Source organism: Canis lupus, chromosome 3 (genome assembly GCF_003254725.2).
Source record: "Canis lupus dingo isolate Sandy chromosome 3, ASM325472v2, whole genome shotgun sequence".
In the NCBI taxonomy this organism is placed as follows: Eukaryota; Metazoa; Chordata; class Mammalia; order Carnivora; family Canidae; genus Canis; species Canis lupus.
The window spans coordinates 17,660,569-17,681,057 of NC_064245.1; the positions used below are offsets into that span (position 1 = coordinate 17,660,569).

The 20,489-nt window shown below is 46.5% G+C and overlaps 1 protein-coding gene across 1 annotated transcript; it reads left to right on the plus strand.

The window, feature by feature from the left end:
• Nucleotides 1–14,580: 14,580 nt before the first annotated feature.
• On the plus strand, nucleotides 14,581–18,331 carry LOC125754813 (proline-rich protein 36-like). Its single transcript, XM_049108116.1, has 2 exons — nucleotides 14,581–14,599; nucleotides 15,393–18,331. The coding sequence occupies exons 1-2, from the start codon at nucleotides 14,581–14,583 to the stop codon at nucleotides 18,329–18,331; spliced, it is 2,958 nt and encodes a 985-aa protein (XP_048964073.1).
• Nucleotides 18,332–20,489: the final 2,158 nt, after the last annotated feature.

Genomic DNA, 20,489 nt, shown 5'->3' on the forward strand with positions numbered 1-20,489 from the left:
CTTGAAGTTGAGTGTCCGACTTCACTGACTCTCTGGTAGAGACAAAAGAAAAGTTTTAGCAAAAAAGAGTCTGAAAGAAAATAAATTATATATAGCTGATTATTGAGTATTGTTTTTACACAGTAAAACAAGTGAAAATTACTCTTCTTTAAGTAGTGATTCCTATCTCTTAACTGAGTCATACATTCATTCAATAAATACTTATTGATTGCCTTTTATGTGCCAAGTCCTCATTTCTGTACTGTGAGCAGAGCAGATAATAATAGTAATAACAATAACAGCTACTGTAGCAGGGACCAATATATTAATAAATAATAACTGTTGAATAAAATGCCAAAGCTCAATATGCACAAGCCTTCTCTTTGGGGCTACCTCCATTTGACTATATACAGCTAATCTGCTCTGAAATTCTCCAGCTCTGGGAAGAAGTGCTTTCCAGCTGTTGTTGAACCTGCCTCTTGTGGATACATCCACCAATGAGCATGGACTTATACTCATTGTCCTTGGAAAGGCAACCAGAACTGAGAGCATTATGACTTCTTCACCATGATTTTTAAATTACTAGAACCAGTTCTTCTAATTTCTTTCTTGGTTTCCTACAACTCAAATACAGAAAGAGATTGGAAAATAAATGCTGTCTTAATACTGCTTTAACACAAAACAAGTATTCTTTCAACTGTGCTTGCAATGGAACAAAACACAAGCATATGTGAGATTAATTTTCAGTGGTCAATTCATCACATACAGGATTTATAAGAGTAAGTGCTTTGCGGGGCTCTACAAAACATTCCTTCATCTTTCTAAATGCCCATGTACTCACACTAATGGTGCTCTCAGATGTTAGGAAATCTTTTGAGACAGAAGTAGAAAGGGATGGGGGGGGAGGGGATAGAGTGATGCAATATTTCTGAGTGTCATGTGATTTCACAATTTGTTTTTCAATCTGCTTGGACTTCCAAAAAGAAAGACTCTCGTATCAACAAGCACATAAACTGAAGCTTAAAACACTAAAAACAAAACCATAGAGTCTCAAACATATGACATGTATATATTCATATTATTTGATGGGATGCTCCTGAGAAATGTGAATTTTTCTCTGACAGGTTTACCAACTTGCTTCATCTGAACACATGAACCATAAACAATACCTAATGAGAAAACTTTCTGTCTTCTTCAAGGTCAAAGTTGGAACAAGTGTAGGGAATTCAGTTTTCCTTACTCGACAATATTCATCATTCTTGTGCTCAGTATGCTCATGAAAAAATGCAAGCCTCTTATAGTTAGCACAAAGACACAGCAAATTTTCAGGGATAAAATATAAACTGATGAAACTGGTAGGATGTAAAAATACAGTTATTAACCTCTTACATTCCTAAAGTTGAAACTCTGTTTGTCGTTGTGAAGAGTCAGTCAATGTAACTGTAAACAAGAAAAGCAATCCTTGTTTTCCCATTCTACTAATTTAAGCACCTATGACAACTTTTGCTGTTACTTAGCCCTTAACCTACTCATGCTTTCCAAGTTTCTGTGTCTTTTTCCACTATCTGTTGAGCATTTTAGGTGCAGTACAGATAGCTCAGTGATAATAGGTAAGTGAGGAGGAAGGAAAAAAAAATCAAGTTCCAAAGTGGCATTATGAATAGCAGCAATAAAACATAATTGTCTGGAAAGGACAGCCTTGGAGGCAGGTGGGTCAAATAAAATATGCCCTTGGTTTGGACTCTGGAGATGCTTTGACTTTCTCTATTAAGCATTTATTTGGTAAATAATAACCAGTTAGCTTTTCTGTGACTCTTGATTTTTAAAAAAGGTTAAAAGCAAATGAAAACATGACTTTGTTTGTGTGTTTATTTATTTTTGTAACCTCTACACCCAACGTGCAGCTTGCACCCACAACCCCAAGATCAAGTCACATGCTCTTCCACCTGAGCCAGCCAGGTGCCCTAACATGAGTTTATTTTTTAAAGGAAATTTAGCAATTAAAATATAAAGTGGCATGAATAGATTATATGGCAATATAATGTAAATTGTTTAGTTGCCAGATCCAGAAGCCTGAGACAATCTTCACATAATTGCAGAGTCTCACTGTGTAATTCTTCCAATATTTTTGGATTTTTTTCACCTTTACTATCCCACATCATATTTTTTTTTAAGATTTTTAATTTATTTATTCATGAGAGACACAGAGAGAAAGAGGCAGAGATACAGGCAGAGGGAGAAGCAGGCTCCATGCAGGGAGCCCGACGTGGGACTCGATCCTGTGACTCCAGGATCACGCCCTGTGCTGAAGGCGGTACTAAACCGCTGAGCCACCCAGGGATCCCCCCACATCGTATTAATGGGTACCAACACGTTTATTTCATTCAAGTCCTAGCCAACTTTTCCATATAGATTAAGAAGTATTCTCCCATACAGCTGTATTTTAAGTCCTATGCATTTAACATTTCTGTATAGAAAAAGAATACACCACGCTAGAATTGTGATGATATGATGAATCACATGTCAGTAGCAAGTTATTATATAAAGTTGAAGCTTGTTAGAGCAGAAATGGTACTAAAAATAAAATCTCCCCCCTCCCCATAAACTCTTCTAATTCCCAGGGCCATCATTTTTAAATAAATCTTGCATATATTTCTTCCATATCTTGCTAGTTTGAGAGCATTAACATTTGCAAAGTGTGCAATTCATTACCAGGTAGTAATTCAAGCAAAGGAAGAAATCTGGCTGGATCAGTGATGTGTCAGCAAGGCCTGAATCACGGGAGGTTGGTCTCTGGTGTATCCTCTTGGTCCAAAAAGTAGGAGGTGGTGGTCCACTGAGCCAGGAATTGCCTGGCAGTATCAACATCCTGGCTGTTGCTCAGGGTAGGTTGCATTTTTTGGCTTTTGCTCCTGAAACAAAAGTTCAAGTGTGAAAACCGGGACTGAAGCCTCTTCTCGGCTGGAACCAGGACACCCCCAGTTCAGCCAGAAGTTAGTTTGAGGGTGTAGTGGCCCAGCATTCCAGGAGTGGCACATGTCAGCAAGATGTGTGCCAGGGCCATGTCCCAACTGCAGAGCAGGACTTGCCACACATCCTTCACTTCATGAATATACTGCATTTCTGGGCGCCTGGGCAGAGACACTGTTGGGACAGAATCAAGATGTGACTTCGTGCTGAGTCTATTATCTCAGCCGGGGTAGGCATGGATCTGAGAAGAGTTAGGCTGTGGCCTCTAGATTGCAAACCTCCTTCCTTCCCCACAGTGCACGGGATCCTTTATCCTTTATGCTTTGCTTCATGTCCCTGAAGAGTAAAGAGCTCATGTTTCCCCCTTGCTCCTTTTGCATCACCAAATACTTCCACAAGAGTGGTCTCCAAAGCTGACTGCATTAGAAGGAAGAAACACCTTCAGACCTGTGCTTCTGACACAATGTGTCCCTTGTGGACCTTTCTCTAAACACCTGCAAACATATATGTTAAGTGTTTCCAAGAGTTTGAGCCTTCTGGAGGTTTGTTTTGTTTTTACAAAAATGGGCAGCATGGAGCCTCTTTTCCCTCTGCCTGTGTCTCTGCCTCTCTCTCTGTGTCTCTCATTAATAAATAAATAAAATCTAAAAAAAAAAAAAAAAAAAAAAAGGTCTCTCGATGTTCTCTTTATCTGCTGAAAATGTGTGTGCACCTGGCAGTTGGAGGGGGTGTAGATGAATGTGCCTTTCTCTTCTCCCTCCCAGCCTCGCTCCATGAGCTGACTCTGTGTGACCTCATGACAGAGAGAGCTTTCTGGTGTGGCATCTGGGGCCTGGGCCATGCTGCAGAGGCGTGGCCACCGACACAGAGAACATCTGGTTTTCAGGTACAAGTCACACGGCCAAGACTCAGGTGCTGGTGTTTCAGAGCCTCACCCAGTCCGGGAGCAGAATGATTTTAACCAGCTAGTAGGAAATATATGAGTGAGTTTGCAATATATGATTTAGCTGAAAATGTCAGTGATTTGAATACAATGAAATTGGTATGAAACTTGCCAGTGGCTACAATTTGTGGTTCACTTCTGTGCTGCTTTTAGCACAAGAAGCAAGTATGATGATATATGTGCGAAACGGCAGTCTCATCAGCTGTTAACTTACACATAGACAGAAAATACAGTGCTTTTCACACCTCCTAATTGCTTCTCTGTTAAGGAAAGTATAACTGCAAACTCTGAAAGTATAGTATCCCCTTACGTGATTGTCTCATTTCATTATCAGGTAACATATGATGAATATTGTTGAGAAGTGACTAAAAGACACATACGTACAGGGAAGTTAGGGTTAAGGCACCACTCTCACAGAAGACAAAGACTTTCTGTTCACACTCATTTATCTCTGTACAGAAATGTGTTACTATTTTGAGATAATTACTGATGTTTTTCTTTCTTGCATTTCTCCTTTGCCCACATCAACCTGTAGGTTAGTGGAAGGGAATGCCTTGGAGTAGGAAGGTTATAGACTAAAGAAATAAATTAAAGTACTGGGTAACTTTTTGGAAGGCTAAAGTAAATAGAATTGCATTGAAAGGCAAATACTTGTATGAGAAGAAAGGATGTTTTAAGCTTCTTAAGACTTAGAGCCTGGGAGCAGCCCTGGTGGCGCAGCAGTTTAGCACAGCCTACAGCCCGGGGCCTGATCCTAGAGACCGGGGATCGAGTCCCACGTCGGGCTCCCTGTGTGGATGCTGCTTCTCCCTCTGCCTGTGTCTCCGCCTCTCTCTCTCTCTCTCTTTCTATGAATAAATAAATACAAAATCTTAAAAAAAAGGGGGGGGGGGCCTGAAGGAACCAGAACCCCAGAGAGTTTCTCTTTTAAGCCACAGAATGGGTAAAACATCTGGTGTTTCTCCAGCGGGAAGAAGGGAGAGATCCAAAGGGAGAACTGGTCAGTCTATGTGCTGTCCCTGAGTGGGGGCAATAGAAACCCCATAGGGCTTAGGAAGAGTAGAGGTGGAGACTGTGGAGAGTATTGCCTCCATTCTCAGGAGGAGCTGGGTACATGGACCTGAAGGGAGCCTCCCCCGCACAACCCCCCACGTAGAGAAGGACAGTGCCCACAGTTCTGACCCCACAGTTCTCAACAGAAGAGCTGGGGTAGCAGAGAATAGCCAGGGGACCCAAAGCCTGGGGTAGGATAAGGAGTATAGAGAACGTCGGAGCATGACATCTACAGATTATGAACCGTGAGCAGCAGCAGCAGAGGCCAGCAGGGCCAAGCAGCCTGGGCTCTACCTCGAGGCCCACAGGGATGGAGGATGACAGAGACAACATGTGCCACTCCGACCTGACGTCAGGGTGATACGTATGCCCCACTCTCTATCTCCCTTTGCTAGCTCATTGCTAAAAGGGAGAAGGGAAAAGACAGAGAAAGAGCAATCCTATATTAAGTGAGAATTACAAAAATAATAATAATTAATAATAATAATAACATGAGTTTTTAATTAGCAAAATGCAGTTTTTCACGGGCAGTGGAAACAGGGCCCTTGAGCCAGACTAAGATCAGAGATGGAGAAACAGAGCTACATACGGGCATATCTGAGCCCGTGTCCGAATTTTGATGCCTGCTATCTATACACAGACGTACAGGCACGACTGAACAAGCATTTGTATCTGCCTTTTTTATAACATCATAGACCCTGGAGGCAAATAGACCTGGGCTTAAATCTTGTCCTATTATGCACTTTAATAGCTGGATGACTTGGAACAAATTTCTTGATCCAAGATTTTGCTTCAGTGAATAAGGAATAATAGTGTCTTGTAGGCTTGTTCTAAGGATTAAATGAGATACAAAGGTTACCCTAAGACCTGGCATATGGTAAGCCATTAATAAATGCTATTTACCATGATCATGGTAACACTAATAATTATTATGCATATGTTCATCTTGACTAGGAGTCTGAACTTTTGCTTGGCAAGACTTCATTACCGTTGTACATAAAGCATAGCACATCGAGCTACTAAGACTATAAATGCTTCGAGGCTAAGGGGACATTCATATATAGGTCTTTAATGTCAGTATTCGAGGTTAACCCCCTTTTATGTATTTATGTTTATTTAATTTTCCGTTTGTTCCGTTTGTTCTATGTGCCTCTAGATTTGGAGAAATCTGAAGTAAAATTCCTTTTGAGCCAAGATGGAAGTCTAAACTTTAGATTTAGAGGGAACATCTACTCCCCTGCCCCCCACCCCCTTTCCCCTTCATTCTGGCAGAAGTTTGGTGGCCAAAGGTTTACATTTGGTTTCCTCTTTGCCAAGCTCATCAGAGGCACAGCACCCTTGAGCCTCACCCTGACACCCACTAACGAGCATTACCTCATGCATAACATCCGGACTCTCCTCTAGAAGATTCAACCTTGTAGAGGTTTTATTAACGCAATAGCCCTTCTATAACTATATTTCAATATATGTAATGTGGTAGCAGTATCTTCAATATCTCTGGGGCTTCCATCTGATCTGAGAGATTTCACTAGACAAAGTATCCAAGATGCCTCACCACACCTCTGGCCTAAGCATCCTCCCTCTCTTATTCAAGGGTGAGTGGGCAATCCTAATTCTACCCAGTAAGCTATCAAAGTGCAAAGCCTGCAGAAAACCCTGTCCCCAGTAATAAAGCAACACATGTAATAAAACAGCACAGCCATCTAGGGGCTACTAGCCCATGCTGAATTGGGCAGAAGAGGCATAATGAAGTCTTCACTGGTTTTTTGGGTGGCCTCAAATAAAGCATCGAATCTCCTGACTCTGTTAACTTATCTTTTTTTTTTTAATATTTTATTTATTTATTCATGACAGACACAGAGAGAGAGAGAGAAGCAGAGACACAGGCAGAGGGAGAAGCAGGCTCCATGCAGGGAGCCTGACGTGGGACTCGATCCCGGGCCTCCAGGGTCACACTCCAGGCCCAAGGCTGCACCAAACCGCTGGGCCACTGGGGCTGCCCCCGTTAACTTATCTTTAAGAGGGGGATAATGATACTGTGCCAGTTCACCTCAAAGGAGTATTATCTAAAGCTAGAGATTACACTGTTGAAGAACCAAGACTACGCACGTGCTGTGATTTTCACTAACCAGCACTGGTTTTATTCATATGGTGAGTCTGTTTCCTGTCACTATTACCTATATTAATACAAACAGTGGATAACAGCATTTTCATCTTGAGTCCCTAGATTTTTTTTTTTTTTTTTAATTTATGATAGTCACAGAGAGAGAGAGAGAGAGAGAAAGAGAGGCAGAGACATAGGCAGAGGGAGAAGCAGGATCCACACAGGGAGCCCGACGTGGGATTCGATCCCGGTTCTCCAGGATCGCGCCCTGGGTCAAAGGCAGGTGCTAAACCGCTGCGCCACCCAGGGATCCCGAGTCCCTAGATTTTTTAAGACAGACCCATCATTCACTCACTTTGGTCCCTGAGTCTTTTTCCTAGATCCTGCAACAAACCATTTCCCTTAGAGAGTAGGTTCTATCCTACCAAATGTGCAGTATAGAGGCATAGGCTTTGGCCAGATAAAAGCTTGCCAATGCAAGTTGGCCAGATGTCAGCTGAATTAGGCCTCCCCTCACCCACAGATGTTTTACTTCATCTAATTATATTGTGGAGAAGTTGTACATACATCAACATTTGGCAAATACTCGATTAGCAGAACTGTGGTTTCTTATAATTATTAATAAGAACAAATGTCCCTTGGCATATGAACATATTATCAGAGTATCCAGAAGTTCCTGTATTCTTCAGAACTCAACTAGAAATGTTGATGACTCATTCTCCAGTCACACTTAGAAAAACATATGTTGTGTACATTTGTGGAATAAACACATACAAAGTTGCAAACTGTCACTTTTAACTCTAAAGGCAACTCACTGACATTTGAAACAGCAGGAAATATTGTTTTTTGCCTAGTATTCAAGTTTCCTAGGGGTCCATGGACTTGCTAGGAGACTTAAAAGCATGCCCTGGTCTACTGGGATGAGTGCCAGCTTTTGGCTTAAGTCTGGCTGTGGAAAATCCCAGAGTAGATCTAGGAATATTCTGATTTGGGATGGGTGTTGAGATCATCACCACCATCACCCTTCTGTGTAGATCCAGCCCTTCTGTATTCTTCCTTTCTCAGAGAGGACGCTTTGGGAAGGCCTTCATATTAATGCAGGCCTCCCTGACTTCAGATCTGGGAGATAAGAAGACTACTGAGTGGAGTCCACGTGTGTGGCCTTATAGTGCACCCAGCAATATCATTTCATGGGGGTATATTCAAAGAACAGAGTATAATCGAGGACAGTCATAGTAAGACCTAGAATTCCTCTCCTGACTTTGTGTCCGAAGTACATTATAAATTCCTTCAGGTGGGGGTCCATGGCCATTTCGTTATGCATTTTGTGGGCTATACATTCAGAGATTCTAGGAAAAGTGGGTTCTGTGATGATTCAAATCACAATCTTTCGTTTTTTAAGATTTTATTTATTTATTCATAAGAGACACAGAGTGAGAGGCAGAGACATAAGCAGAGGGAGAAGCAGGCTCCCCACAGGGAGCCTGATGTGGGACTCAATCCCAGAATCCAGGGATCATGACCTGAGCCAAAGGCTCAATCAAAAAGCCACTCAGGTGCCCCAAATCACAATTTGAATTAAGGCAAGGAGTCATGTTTATTTTTTGGAAATAGAAATGAAGTAAACTGTGTCATTTTTCTGTGTCAGTCTGATTAAGAAGGAATATACTTTATATTCATCGACTTTTCTCAGTAAACTGCATACAAAGAGTGGTTCATATATTATAAAAACTGCCACCTCTTGGCTCCCAAGTGTATTTCCACAATTATGTTAATGGAATTTTTATCAGATACTTGCTCCCCGCCCCCTTTTTTGGGCCATTTTATTGTGAAACTTATTGTGGTCTCCAAAATTGTAGGCTATTGGTCTTAAATATTGACAGGAGTTCAGGACATGGTACCCTGAAATAGGACACTGTGGCATAATCAATTTGAGAAACAGCACAAGTAGCAAGGACTCTCCGACCCTCCCCTAAGGCAGGTCATAACACCCTTATGTGAGGGGTGACCTTCTCATCCCCGGAGGAATAAGGATGCATCCTTATTTTCAAGATGTTGAGAGGAATCTGAATAAACATCTCTTGCTGTTTCCCCCAATTTGTGTGGTAACAAAAAGCTCATACTCCCTTCTGAGCCTATCACATTTCCCCATGACCTTCCACCTTTTGTTACATCTATCCTAAAAATCACTAGGGTCTAAGTAACATCATCATGTCCTCATTTCCTTAGGAGGGCTCCCAAGTCACATGAAACCTCTCATAAATGAATATGATTTTTCTCTTCTTTGTTACTCTTTTGTTACCCAAACCCCAGCTGAGAACTTAGAAGTGTAAAAGAAAGTTATTTTTCCTCCTTACATCAGCAAAGTAGTTAAGGAGGTAATGAGTTGTCAACAGTAGCCAAGAACAGGGTAATTTCTAGAGGATGAGAACAGTAGTCACACTGTGTGAAGTATTAATTCTCAAAAAGAAAAAGAGCAGCAGAGGAGTGGTACCACTGTCAAAAGTAACCCCTCCCATCTCAGAAGTCTCCCAACAGGTGGTATTATGCATCAGAATTGGCCCCATGGTGTTTATTGTTTCTCTTAGGTACATGAGACCAATATATGTGGGGGTTTTGGAGCATTACAGCCAGAAAGTTTTTAATAATTAAGGAATAAATAAGCCTTAATGAAGCTTTGTATCATCATATTCCTAAACACAATGGCAGAGGTTTTCATGTTCTTGTTAGGTTTAATCTTTCTGCATTCAACTTTTAAAGATGCATACTTTTTAACAGGAAAAGAACTTCAAAGTCTGTTACTCTGTGGACTATCATAGATCTCTAAGTCAGAGAACTATCTATTCCAACCCCATGTTCATGGGTAATCCCCTGCTAAGTTTTAGCATGGTAAAATAAGGAAGCCATTTGTGGTGTATGTGTTGTTTTAGATATAGTTGACATATAGTGTTACATTAGTTTCAGGTGTACAGCATAATGATTCTATATTTGTTGATACCTGCCTTTTCATTGACTTCCGCTTAGAATTGGTGAAGCACAGAGGTACTTCGCAAAAGCTTTCTAAACAAGTAAATAAACTCATTTCTTTATTCGGCAAATACAATTGACTATATTCATTGCTGAATTCTTTCCAGTACCAACATACTCATCGAAATAGACCAGAACAGTCCCATCCTGAATAATCTTTGATAAAATAGACACTTACAGCATATCATAAAGAAAAGAGAGCTGGTGTTGGAATCCAGATCTACCTCTACCAACTCCTAGACATCCAGGTTCTGGGTAAAATATCTATAATTCACCACCTGTCTATAAAATGAAGGGTGTAGAAATGAGGCAGACAGCGATACGATTAAGATCTTGGGAGTTGCAGTTGGACAGGCCTGCATTCTAATCCAATTCTATTCTGCTGCTTGTTAGTGAGTATCCTTGGGCAAGTTACTTAAACTTCTTATATCTAAATTTCCTTATAACACCACCTCACCTCATGAAGTTGTTACAAAAGTTAAAAGGATAGCAACAGTGCTTCCTCAGTTCAGTGTCTGGTTCTTAACAATATTCAGTGACTCTGGTTTTTAAAAAGAAATCCTGAAAGAACTTTTGGGATCATGAGGCATAAACCTCTTCATTTTTTTTTTTTTTTTCCTCTTCATTTTTTTATATGAGAAATGGAGGCCCAGACATTACGGATCGTGTCCAAGGTCACTGAACCCACAGGTGTGTGATGCATAGTCCCAAAGCTTTTATGAGTTCTCTGATCTGGTGAGAGTACTATCTCTCTGTGACCTAATCTCCTATTTACTAAATATATGGACTATTAAACTAGGTGATCAAGTTACTGTCCATGTAAAAATGCCAGTAATTACACTGCTGTTTGTTGAGGCCCTTCTATGTTGAGGGCACGCTGCCAGGTATTGTGGGTGTCATAATGGGCTTATGAGAATCTGTGTCTGGTCTCAAGAGGGTTTACAGCTGAGTTGGAGACATTTATGAGACTTGTAAACTATGGGGATAGCTACATGACTTGGCCAAAGTTGACGTGTCCTAAGAATGGGCCATGAATGTATGTCACAAGGTCCTACAGACAGTGAGATCCACCTGGGTGTCAATGGTGGCTTCATAGAGAAAATGGGACTTTACCTGTGCATTAAGATTAAGCTGGATTAGAATACACAAAGAGTAGAGGGCAGGGTGTGATGTTCCTTTCAACAGCCTGTATAAAAGTAGTGAGGTAGAAAAGAACACCTTTAAGTACGGGGCACTCACCGAAAAGCACTTGTTCACTCATTTCTTATATGGACCTTAGTCCTCTCAGCGTGTTCTGTTTTCACAAGTAGCAGTGGGTGTTTTCCCAAGTGTGCATGTGTGTGTACTTATGTTCACACATGAGTCTGAACTCCTCACTTAAAATACTGGCCAGGGGATCCCTGGGGGGCGCAGCAGTTTGGCGCCTGCCTTTGGCCCAGGGCGCGATCCTGGAGACCTGGGATCGAATCCCACATCGGGCTCCCGGTGCATGGAGCCTGCTTCTCCCTCTGCCTGTGTCTCTGCCTCTCTCTCTCTCTCTCTCTGTGACTATCATAAATAAATAAAAATTAAAATAAATAAATAAATAAATAAATACATACATACATACATACATACATACATACATACATACTGGCCAGGAAAACACCAAGGACTTGTGAATCTCCAAAGTTCAACCCCCAGAAAAGGAGAGGTCATCTCTGAGCTCACTTGCTCTTGACTCTCACTCCAATCTATCAGCCCATTCTGGCTCCTCTACCTCCCCCTTCTCTTTATTTCCACTGCTAGCCACCAGCCCCGGTATCAGCCTTCATTACCCACTGCACTACAGGTGCCCCCATACATTCCCCACACAGCAGTCTTCTAGCAATGCAAATCATATCAGGGAACCCCCTGCTGAAAACCTTTCAAGGACTCCCAATTTTACTGAGCATATAATCCAAACTGTAATGGCCTTTAAGGCTCCCCAGGATATGGTTTCCTTACCACTCTGACCTCACATCATGTTACCCATTTCCTTAGTCACTTGCAGTTCCTTGAACCAGCCAAGGTGCTTCCCAGCTGAAGGTCTATGGGTTTGCTGTGCCCTCTGTTTGAAACACTCCTCCCCCCTCTCCCCACTTCCTGCTACCTTCTTTCCTTTCAAACTTCAGCTGAAATGTTACCTACTCAAGAGAGGCTTTCTTTGATCTGACTCTGTAAACAAATTCTCTCTGCTAGTCTCTAAGATAGTGCTTTAGGATTTTTCCTTTCCAGTACTTATCAATTTCTTAAGAATTTTTATTTTTTAGTTTTTTAAAGATTTTATTTATTTATCCATGAGAGACACACACACACAGAGGCAGAGACACAGGCAGAGGGAGAAGCAGGCTCCATGCAGGGAGCCGGATGCGGGACTCGATCCGGAGCCTCCAGGATCGAGCCCTGGGCTGAAGGCAGGCGCTAAACCGCTGAGCCACCCAGGGATCCCCAATTTCTTAAGAATTTTTAATACTTAGTGAATTTGTCTGTTGTTTGACTTACTAAATGTTTGTTTTCCCTACCAGGGTATAACCTCTATGATCAGGTCTTGTCCACCTTGTTCACTTTTCAGTCTCCAGAATCCAATAGTGAAAATTTCAGAAATTAGTGGATGAATTTATAAAAGGAAATAAATGGAAAATCATTATAGCAAATGTCTCACAGAATGCAGCTGCTTTAGGGATGGCATCACTCTCGATTCTGTAAATGGGAGACTACAGGTGTTTACAGCACTTGAAGGGTAATTCTAAAAGAAATATTCCATTATTGCAAGAGATTGACTGTTACCTCGAATGAGGAGGAGACTCAGAGCTGCTTGGAGAGGTTGTTGGGAGACTGGTCACTAACCTCCATCCATAGCTAAGCTCATTGGGTTTATACCTGGAAAGTAACACATTTCTGTCTCCAAAATCTAATGAATTACTACATGGCAAGGGAACTGCTCTATAATTTAAAGGGCAAATGTTATATTCTGTCTAGTGACTGCTATTCTATTCTTAAGTTTTTCCCGCTGAGGACAAAAGGAAAGGGCTCTTGCCTGGCTATTCTACATCACTTACCACTTTTCTGGACAACTGGTGATTATAAGCATTCCCTTGATTTCAACTTCCCTTATTTCTCTCCCAGCTTTCCTCTCATAATCAAAGACAATTAAATACTCGCCCAGAAGTTTTACAATCTTACCCAAGGTCATTGAACCAATGTACTAATAACATATATTCCCAAACCTTTTATTAGTGCTGTGATCTGGACAAAACAATACATCCTTGTGACCTAACCAATCAATCAAGTTCAATAACAGTGACAAGACACAAGATTTCATTTACTGAGGGATTTTTTTTCAAATGTGCGTAGCATTATGCTAAACCTTTTATAGGCATCATCTCTTCTAATCCTGCCTACAAGCCCATGAAACAGTAATTATAATCTCCATTTCACAGAGGAGGAAACTGAGGCCTAGTGAGGCTAAGAAACTTGCCCAAGCTCATACTTGTAAAGTGAACTTGAGTTTCAAACTCAACTTTGAACCTGTAAGCGCCAAAGCAGTCTCAATATGGATCAGCTAATAAAGCAAATCAGAATCAAGCACATTTTTTTAACATCAAATGATATACACATTTAGTTAAGCTTTTAAATATATATTTTTTTAAACTTTTATTTATTTATGATAGTCACACACACACAGAGAGAGAGAGAGAGAGACAGAGACACAGGCAGAGGGAGAAGCAGGCTCCATGCACCAGGAGCCTGACGTGGGATTCGATCCAGGGTCTCCCGGATCGCGCCCTGGGCCAAAGGCAGGCACCAAACCGCTGCGCCACCCAGGGATCCCGCTTTTAAATATTTTATACAGAAATATTTTGACCTGTCCTTTTGTTAAAGGGTTGCACATAAGTATGTTTCTGGTTACAAATAGTTTGAGTATATTAGATTCCATCTCTGGTCCATAGAACTCATTTTTGCTTTCCTGGCCCCTCAGCATCTATTTTCAGGTTTCCTTATTTTATATGATTGGTAGCTTTTCCCTTCTTATAAGAAAATTGGGCAGCAATACTTCTCTGTAACCTTGGTGAGTCAGTGCAACCTCTAATTACTTCAGTCTCCTTCTTTGCAAGAAAAGCTGTCAAAATACAACTCTTGAATGTCTTGCATCGCCACACACACACACACACACACACACACAGACACACACACACAGGAATAAAGAAGGATGCAATTCTCCCAAAGAAGCAGAATGACTGGCAACAGCTGGCACAACTTCTATAGACTCAGTCTGACTCTGTCTTGGAAATCAGCCTCAAAATCAGAACTACCCCACCCAGACCAGGACTATCTCACTAACTAGCTACACTTACTGACAATACCTGCCTTCGCCTTTCAGCAAAGATGTAAGCATTACCATTAATATTTTGTAAGACTGACAAAGTATCATTTGTACCTCAGGACAACCTGCTATTAGTGAAGGCACAAGGCCCACAACGACATGGCTCCCCTGTCCTTTGGTAACCCATACCAAATTATTATCAAATATGTTTGCAGTCTTTAGAATAATTTACGTGTTAGAAAAGGTGACTGGACACAATCACAAAAACCTGGAGATTTGTTTTGTCTTGTTGCTAAAACAAGGGGCAAATCAGAACAGTTAATACGGCTTTCCCCCAGTTACCCAGCATTCAAAGCTACCACTGTGGTCACATTTATAATCATGTGTGTGTGACAATTTGATGCATAATTTTCAACACATGTTTCATTAATCCATTCTTCCTGTGCTTCATTTAAAATACTGGAAACTATAAAAAGATCTGCGTGTCACTCCCCTGCCAGGAAAAAAGAAAGAAAAGAAAAAAATAAATGAAAAATCTCACAAACAAGAAAGAAAAAAAGAGGGACCCCTGGGTGGCTCAGCGGTTGAGCATCTGCTGTTTGCCCAGGGCGGGATACCAGAGTCCCGGGATCGAGTCCCACCATCAGGCTCCCTGCATGGAGCCTGCTTCTCCCTCTGCCTGTGTCTCTGCCTCTCTGTGTCTCTCCTGAATAAATAAACAAAATCTTAAAAAAAGAAAAAAGAAACAAAAAGCCTCACAAACACGAAAAAAAAAAAAAAAAAAAAAAAGAAAAGAAAAGCCTGGCAAACACAAAAAAGAAAAAAAAGCCTCTCGCGGCGCAGAGCCCCGCAGTCAGCCAGCAGTCACCAGGAATCACTCACAGTCACCCCGCAGACACCCCCGCAGTCTCCTCCGCAGTCACCCCCGCAGTCTCCCCTCCGCAGTCACCCCCGCAGTCTCCCCTCCGCAGTCACCCCCGCGGTCACCCGGCAGTCTCCCCACAGTCTCCCCTCCGCAGTCACCCCCGCAGTCTCCTCCGCAGTCACCCCCGCAGTCTCCTCCGCAGTCTCCCCCGCAGTCACCCCCGCAGTCTCCCCGCAGTCACCCCCGCAGTCTCTCCCGCAGTCACCCCGCAATCTCCTCTGCAGTCACCCGGCAGTCACCCCCGCAGTCTCCCCGCAGTCACCCCCGCAGTCTCCCCGCAGTCTCCTCCGCAGTCTCCCTGCAGTCACCCCGCAGTCTCCTCCGCAGTCACCCCCGCAGTCTCCCCTGCAGTCACCCCCGCAGTCTCCCGCAGTCACCCCGCAGTCTCCTCCGCAGTCTCCCCCGCAGTCACCCCGCAGTCTCCCCCGCAGTCACCCCGCAGTCTCCTCCGCAGTCTCCCCGCAGTCTCCCGCAGTCTCCCCACAGTCTCCTCTGCAGTCACCCCCGCAGTCACCCCGCAGTCTCCCCGCAGTCTCCCGCAGTCACCCCCGCAGTCTCCCCGCAGTCTCCTCCGCAGTCTCCCTGCAGTCACCCCGCAGTCTCCTCCGCAGTCACCCCGCAGTCTCCTCCGCAGTCACCCCCGCAGTCTCCCCTGCAGTCACCCCCGCAGTCTCCCGCAGTCACCCCGCAGTCTCCTCCGCAGTCTCCCCCGCAGTCACCCCGCAGTCTCCCCCGCAGTCACCCCGCAGTCTCCTCCGCAGTCTCCCCGCAGTCTCCCGCAGTCTCCCCGCAGTCTCCTCTGCAGTCACCCCCGCAGTCACCCCGCAGTCTCCCCGCAGTCTCCCGCAGTCTCCCCGCAGTCTCCTCCGCAGTCTCCCCCGCAGTCACCCCGCAGTCTCCTCCGCAGTCTCCCCGCAGTCTCCCGCAGTCTCCCCGCAGTCTCCTCTGCAGTCACCCCCGCAGTCACCCCGCAGTCTCCCCGCAGTCTCCCGCAGTCTCCCCGCAGTCTCCTCCGCAGTCTCCCCCGCAGTCACCCCGCAGTCTCCTCCGCAGTCTCCCCGCAGTCTCCCGCAGTCTCCCCGCAGTCTCCTCTGCAGTCACCCCCGCAGTCACCCCGCAGTCTCCCCGCAGTCTCCTCCGCAGTCTCCCCCGCAGTCACCCCGCAGTCTCCTCCGCAGTCTCCCCGCAGTCTCCCGCAGTCTCCCCGCAGTCTCCTCTGCAGTCACCCCCGCAGTCACCCCGCAGTCTCCCCGCAGTCTCCTCCGCAGTCTCCCCCGCAGTCACCCCGCAGTCTCCTCCGCAGTCTCCCCGCAGTCTCCCGCAGTCTCCCCGCAGTCTCCTCCGCAGTCTCCCCCGCAGTCTCCCCGCAGTCTCCTCGCAGTCTCCCCCGCAGTCCCCCGCAGTCACCCCGTAGTCTCCCCCGCAGTCTCCTCCGCAGTCACCCCGCAGTCTCCCGCGGTCTCCCCGCAGTCTCCTCCGCAGTCTCCCCCGCAGTCTCCTCCGCAGTCTCCTCCGCAGTCTCCCCCGCAGTCACCCCCGCAGTCTCCCCGCAGTCACCCCCGCAGTCTCTCCCGCAGTCACCCCGCAATCTCCTCTGCAGTCACCCGGCAGTCACCCCCGCAGTCTCCCCGCAGTCACCCCCGCAGTCTCCCCGCAGTCTCCTCCGCAGTCTCCCTGCAGTCACCCCGCAGTCTCCTCCGCAGTCACCCCCGCAGTCTCCCCTGCAGTCACCCCCGCAGTCTCCCGCAGTCACCCCGCAGTCTCCTCCGCAGTCTCCCCCGCAGTCACCCCGCAGTCTCCCCCGCAGTCACCCCGCAGTCTCCTCCGCAGTCTCCCCGCAGTCTCCCGCAGTCTCCCCGCAGTCTCCTCTGCAGTCACCCCCGCAGTCACCCCGCAGTCTCCCCGCAGTCTCCCGCAGTCACCCCCGCAGTCTCCCCGCAGTCTCCTCCGCAGTCTCCCTGCAGTCACCCCGCAGTCTCCTCCGCAGTCACCCCGCAGTCTCCTCCGCAGTCACCCCCGCAGTCTCCCCTGCAGTCACCCCCGCAGTCTCCCGCAGTCACCCCGCAGTCTCCTCCGCAGTCTCCCCCGCAGTCACCCCGCAGTCTCCCCCGCAGTCACCCCGCAGTCTCCTCCGCAGTCTCCCCGCAGTCTCCCGCAGTCTCCCCGCAGTCTCCTCCGCAGTCTCCCCCGCAGTCACCCCGCAGTCTCCCCGCAGTCTCCCGCAGTCTCCCCGCAGTCTCCTCCGCAGTCTCCCCCGCAGTCACCCAGCAGTCTCCTCCGCAGTCTCCCCGCAGTCTCCCGCAGTCTCCCCGCAGTCTCCTCTGCAGTCACCCCCGCAGTCACCCCGCAGTCTCCCCGCAGTCTCCTCCGCAGTCTCCCCCGCAGTCACCCCGCAGTCTCCTCCGCAGTCTCCCCGCAGTCTCCCGCAGTCTCCCCGCAGTCTCCTCCGCAGTCTCCCCCGCAGTCTCCCCGCAGTCTCCTCGCAGTCTCCCCCGCAGTCCCCCGCAGTCACCCCGTAGTCTCCCCCGCAGTCTCCTCCGCAGTCACCCCGCAGTCTCCCGCGGTCTCCCCGCAGTCTCCTCGCAGTCTCCCCCGCAGTCACCCCGCAGTCTCCTCCGCAGTCACCCCGCAGTCTCCCCCGCAGTCTCCCCGCAGTCTCCCCCCGTCACCCCGCAGTCACCCCCGCAGTCTCCCCCGCAGTCCCCCCGCAGTCTCCCCGCAGTCTCCTCCGCAGTCCCCCCGCAGTCTCCCCGCAGTCTCCCTGCAGTCACCCCCGCAGTCTCCCCGCAGCCTCCCCCGCAGTCACCGGGCGGCACGGCCCCGGCGAGCACTCGCAGGCCCGGGAGCGCCCGCGGGGCCCAGGGGCGGGGGAGCCGCCGCTGCGGGCGCGGGCAGGGCTTCCAGGAAGCCGCGGGCTCGGCTGACTTCGCGGCGGCGGGTCGGGTCGGGTCGGGCCGGGTCGGGGCCGCCTCGGCCGGCACGTAGCGCCCGGCGTGACTCAGCGCCGAGTCACGGCTCCCGCCGCCGCCGGGGCTGCCCCGTCCGCCCTCCCCGCCCCCCTCCCCCCACCCCCCACCCCCGGGCCCGCCTGCGCGCCAGCAGCCCCGCCGCCGGCGGCCGAGCGGGAAGGAGCGGCCCCCGGACGCGCCTTGAATCCCGACGGGGGGCGAGGGGGGGCGGCGACGGGCCGGCTGCTCTGGCCTCGGGCGCTCCCTGGCCCCACTAATCAAATGCTTCCATCAGAGGCTTGTTGGGACAGATCCCTAAAGTCGTCCTTCCACGGTGACTTAGAGATGACCTCCGCTCCGGCTTTGCTTCTGTCGTCCCAGGCCTGCATCTTATTTTTATCCCCCGTTTTCTTAGGTTATCTTTTCAATATGTTTGGTGACTTGTCTTGGCACAAACCCACAAGTGCAGTGACGCAAATCAGGTTGGAACTTGGCACGATGCGCGGGCTTAAGTGACTTACTGTAAAACCGGGGAACACTTCATAAAGGCGTTGGCATCTGCCACCGCAGTTGCTGGTTGGATGCCAGGCTCATTTTCAGGCTGTCACTACCCTTTGAAAGGTCCTGGGACAGGCTGTTAGAATGCAGATTCTCGAGCAGTCATCCTTACTTCTTCCTCTCTCGGACTCCACGTGGAGAACAATGGGACAGCACGACTTCTGCAGCTGCAGCCTGTGCCCACTTGCCTGGAGAGTGACTGGGGCCACGTGGCCGCAGTGCAGGTTCTCAGACCCCACTCCAAACTACAGCCTCAGAATGCCTGTGGGGAGGCCCAGAAATAGACCCTATTAATAAGCAGTCCACAGAGTCGCCTGCCTACACTTAAAGTTCCAAAACTACTAGCCAGAGGAGGACCCTGTGACACATTACTCTGTGAAGACACCAAGAAACATCCTCATAATGCACAGCACTTTGTCCTAAGATTGATTTTGAAGTTCTGATACTGGGCAACCCTATTTCTAAAACTGGTTTTATATGCAATATTGTTTAACGTATGTTAATAGAGACAGTTTTGTTTTGTTTTGTTTTTTTAATTAGACATTTGGCTACAAAATAAAATGTAGTACCTACACAGTCAGTTTTATTTCAGGCCGGTTACTTCCTAAACCTGCTTTACAACAGAATTATCCACAGAGACTTTAAACACCAATTCCCGGACCAGACCTCATACCTAAAGAGACACTATCTCTGAAGGCGATACCTAAGAACAGACCATTTGGAAAGCCCTGAAAGTTAGTCTCTGGACCAAGTGATCACGCTTCCCAAGTACAAGAGAAACTTCATTAACTTCAAGATAATTGGCCTGTGCTGCTCCCTTATGGTGCCCATTCATCTCTGTTCGCACTGTTTCCTTTTGAAATCTCAACTTAATCTCTCTCTCTGTGTGTGTCTCTCATGAATAAACAAATAAAAAAAAAAAAAGACAACCTGAGATCTCAACTTAAAAAATAAAATGAAAAATGACCACATAAGATATCAACTTGGTATTATATTGATAAATGTATATCTCTAGAAAGGAAACTTGAAATCTTTGTGTTCTAAAACTTTTTTTTTTTTTTTTTTTTTTTGAGGGGGGCTGTGGGAGAGGTTGGAGATTAGAGAATAATCTGGGAGGGAGTATATTTTGAAAATTTTCCTATTCTTCTTCCCTGGGATATTTTATTTGTTTACTCATGGTCTTTTCATCTCACTGGGTAAGTTTCCCCATTTTATCCCTGTTAGCATTGTGGCAAAAAGCCTAGATGTGACACATCTCTGACAAGCACCTCCCATTGTTGACCCTCTTACATATAGTCTTGCTTCTCCAAGTGCGGCCTTTGGGCCAGCAGCATGGACATCACCTGGAAACTTGTAAGAAATGCAGACTCTCAGGTGCCACCAGAACTATACCACAACCGAATCAACAGGTTAGCAAGATCTCCAAGTGATTTGCGTGTATAATAAAATATTGCAAGTACCAGTTTGTAGTAATGGTAACAATCTAAGGCTGATGGTTAAAAACGAGGAAGTAAGAGGTGAGGGTGAATTAGTTTCCTGGGGCTGCCTTAGCAGAGTACCACAAACTGGGTGGCTTAGAACAACAGAAATGTGTTCCTCCAGAGTTCTGGAGGCCAACAGCCCAAAGTCAAGGTATC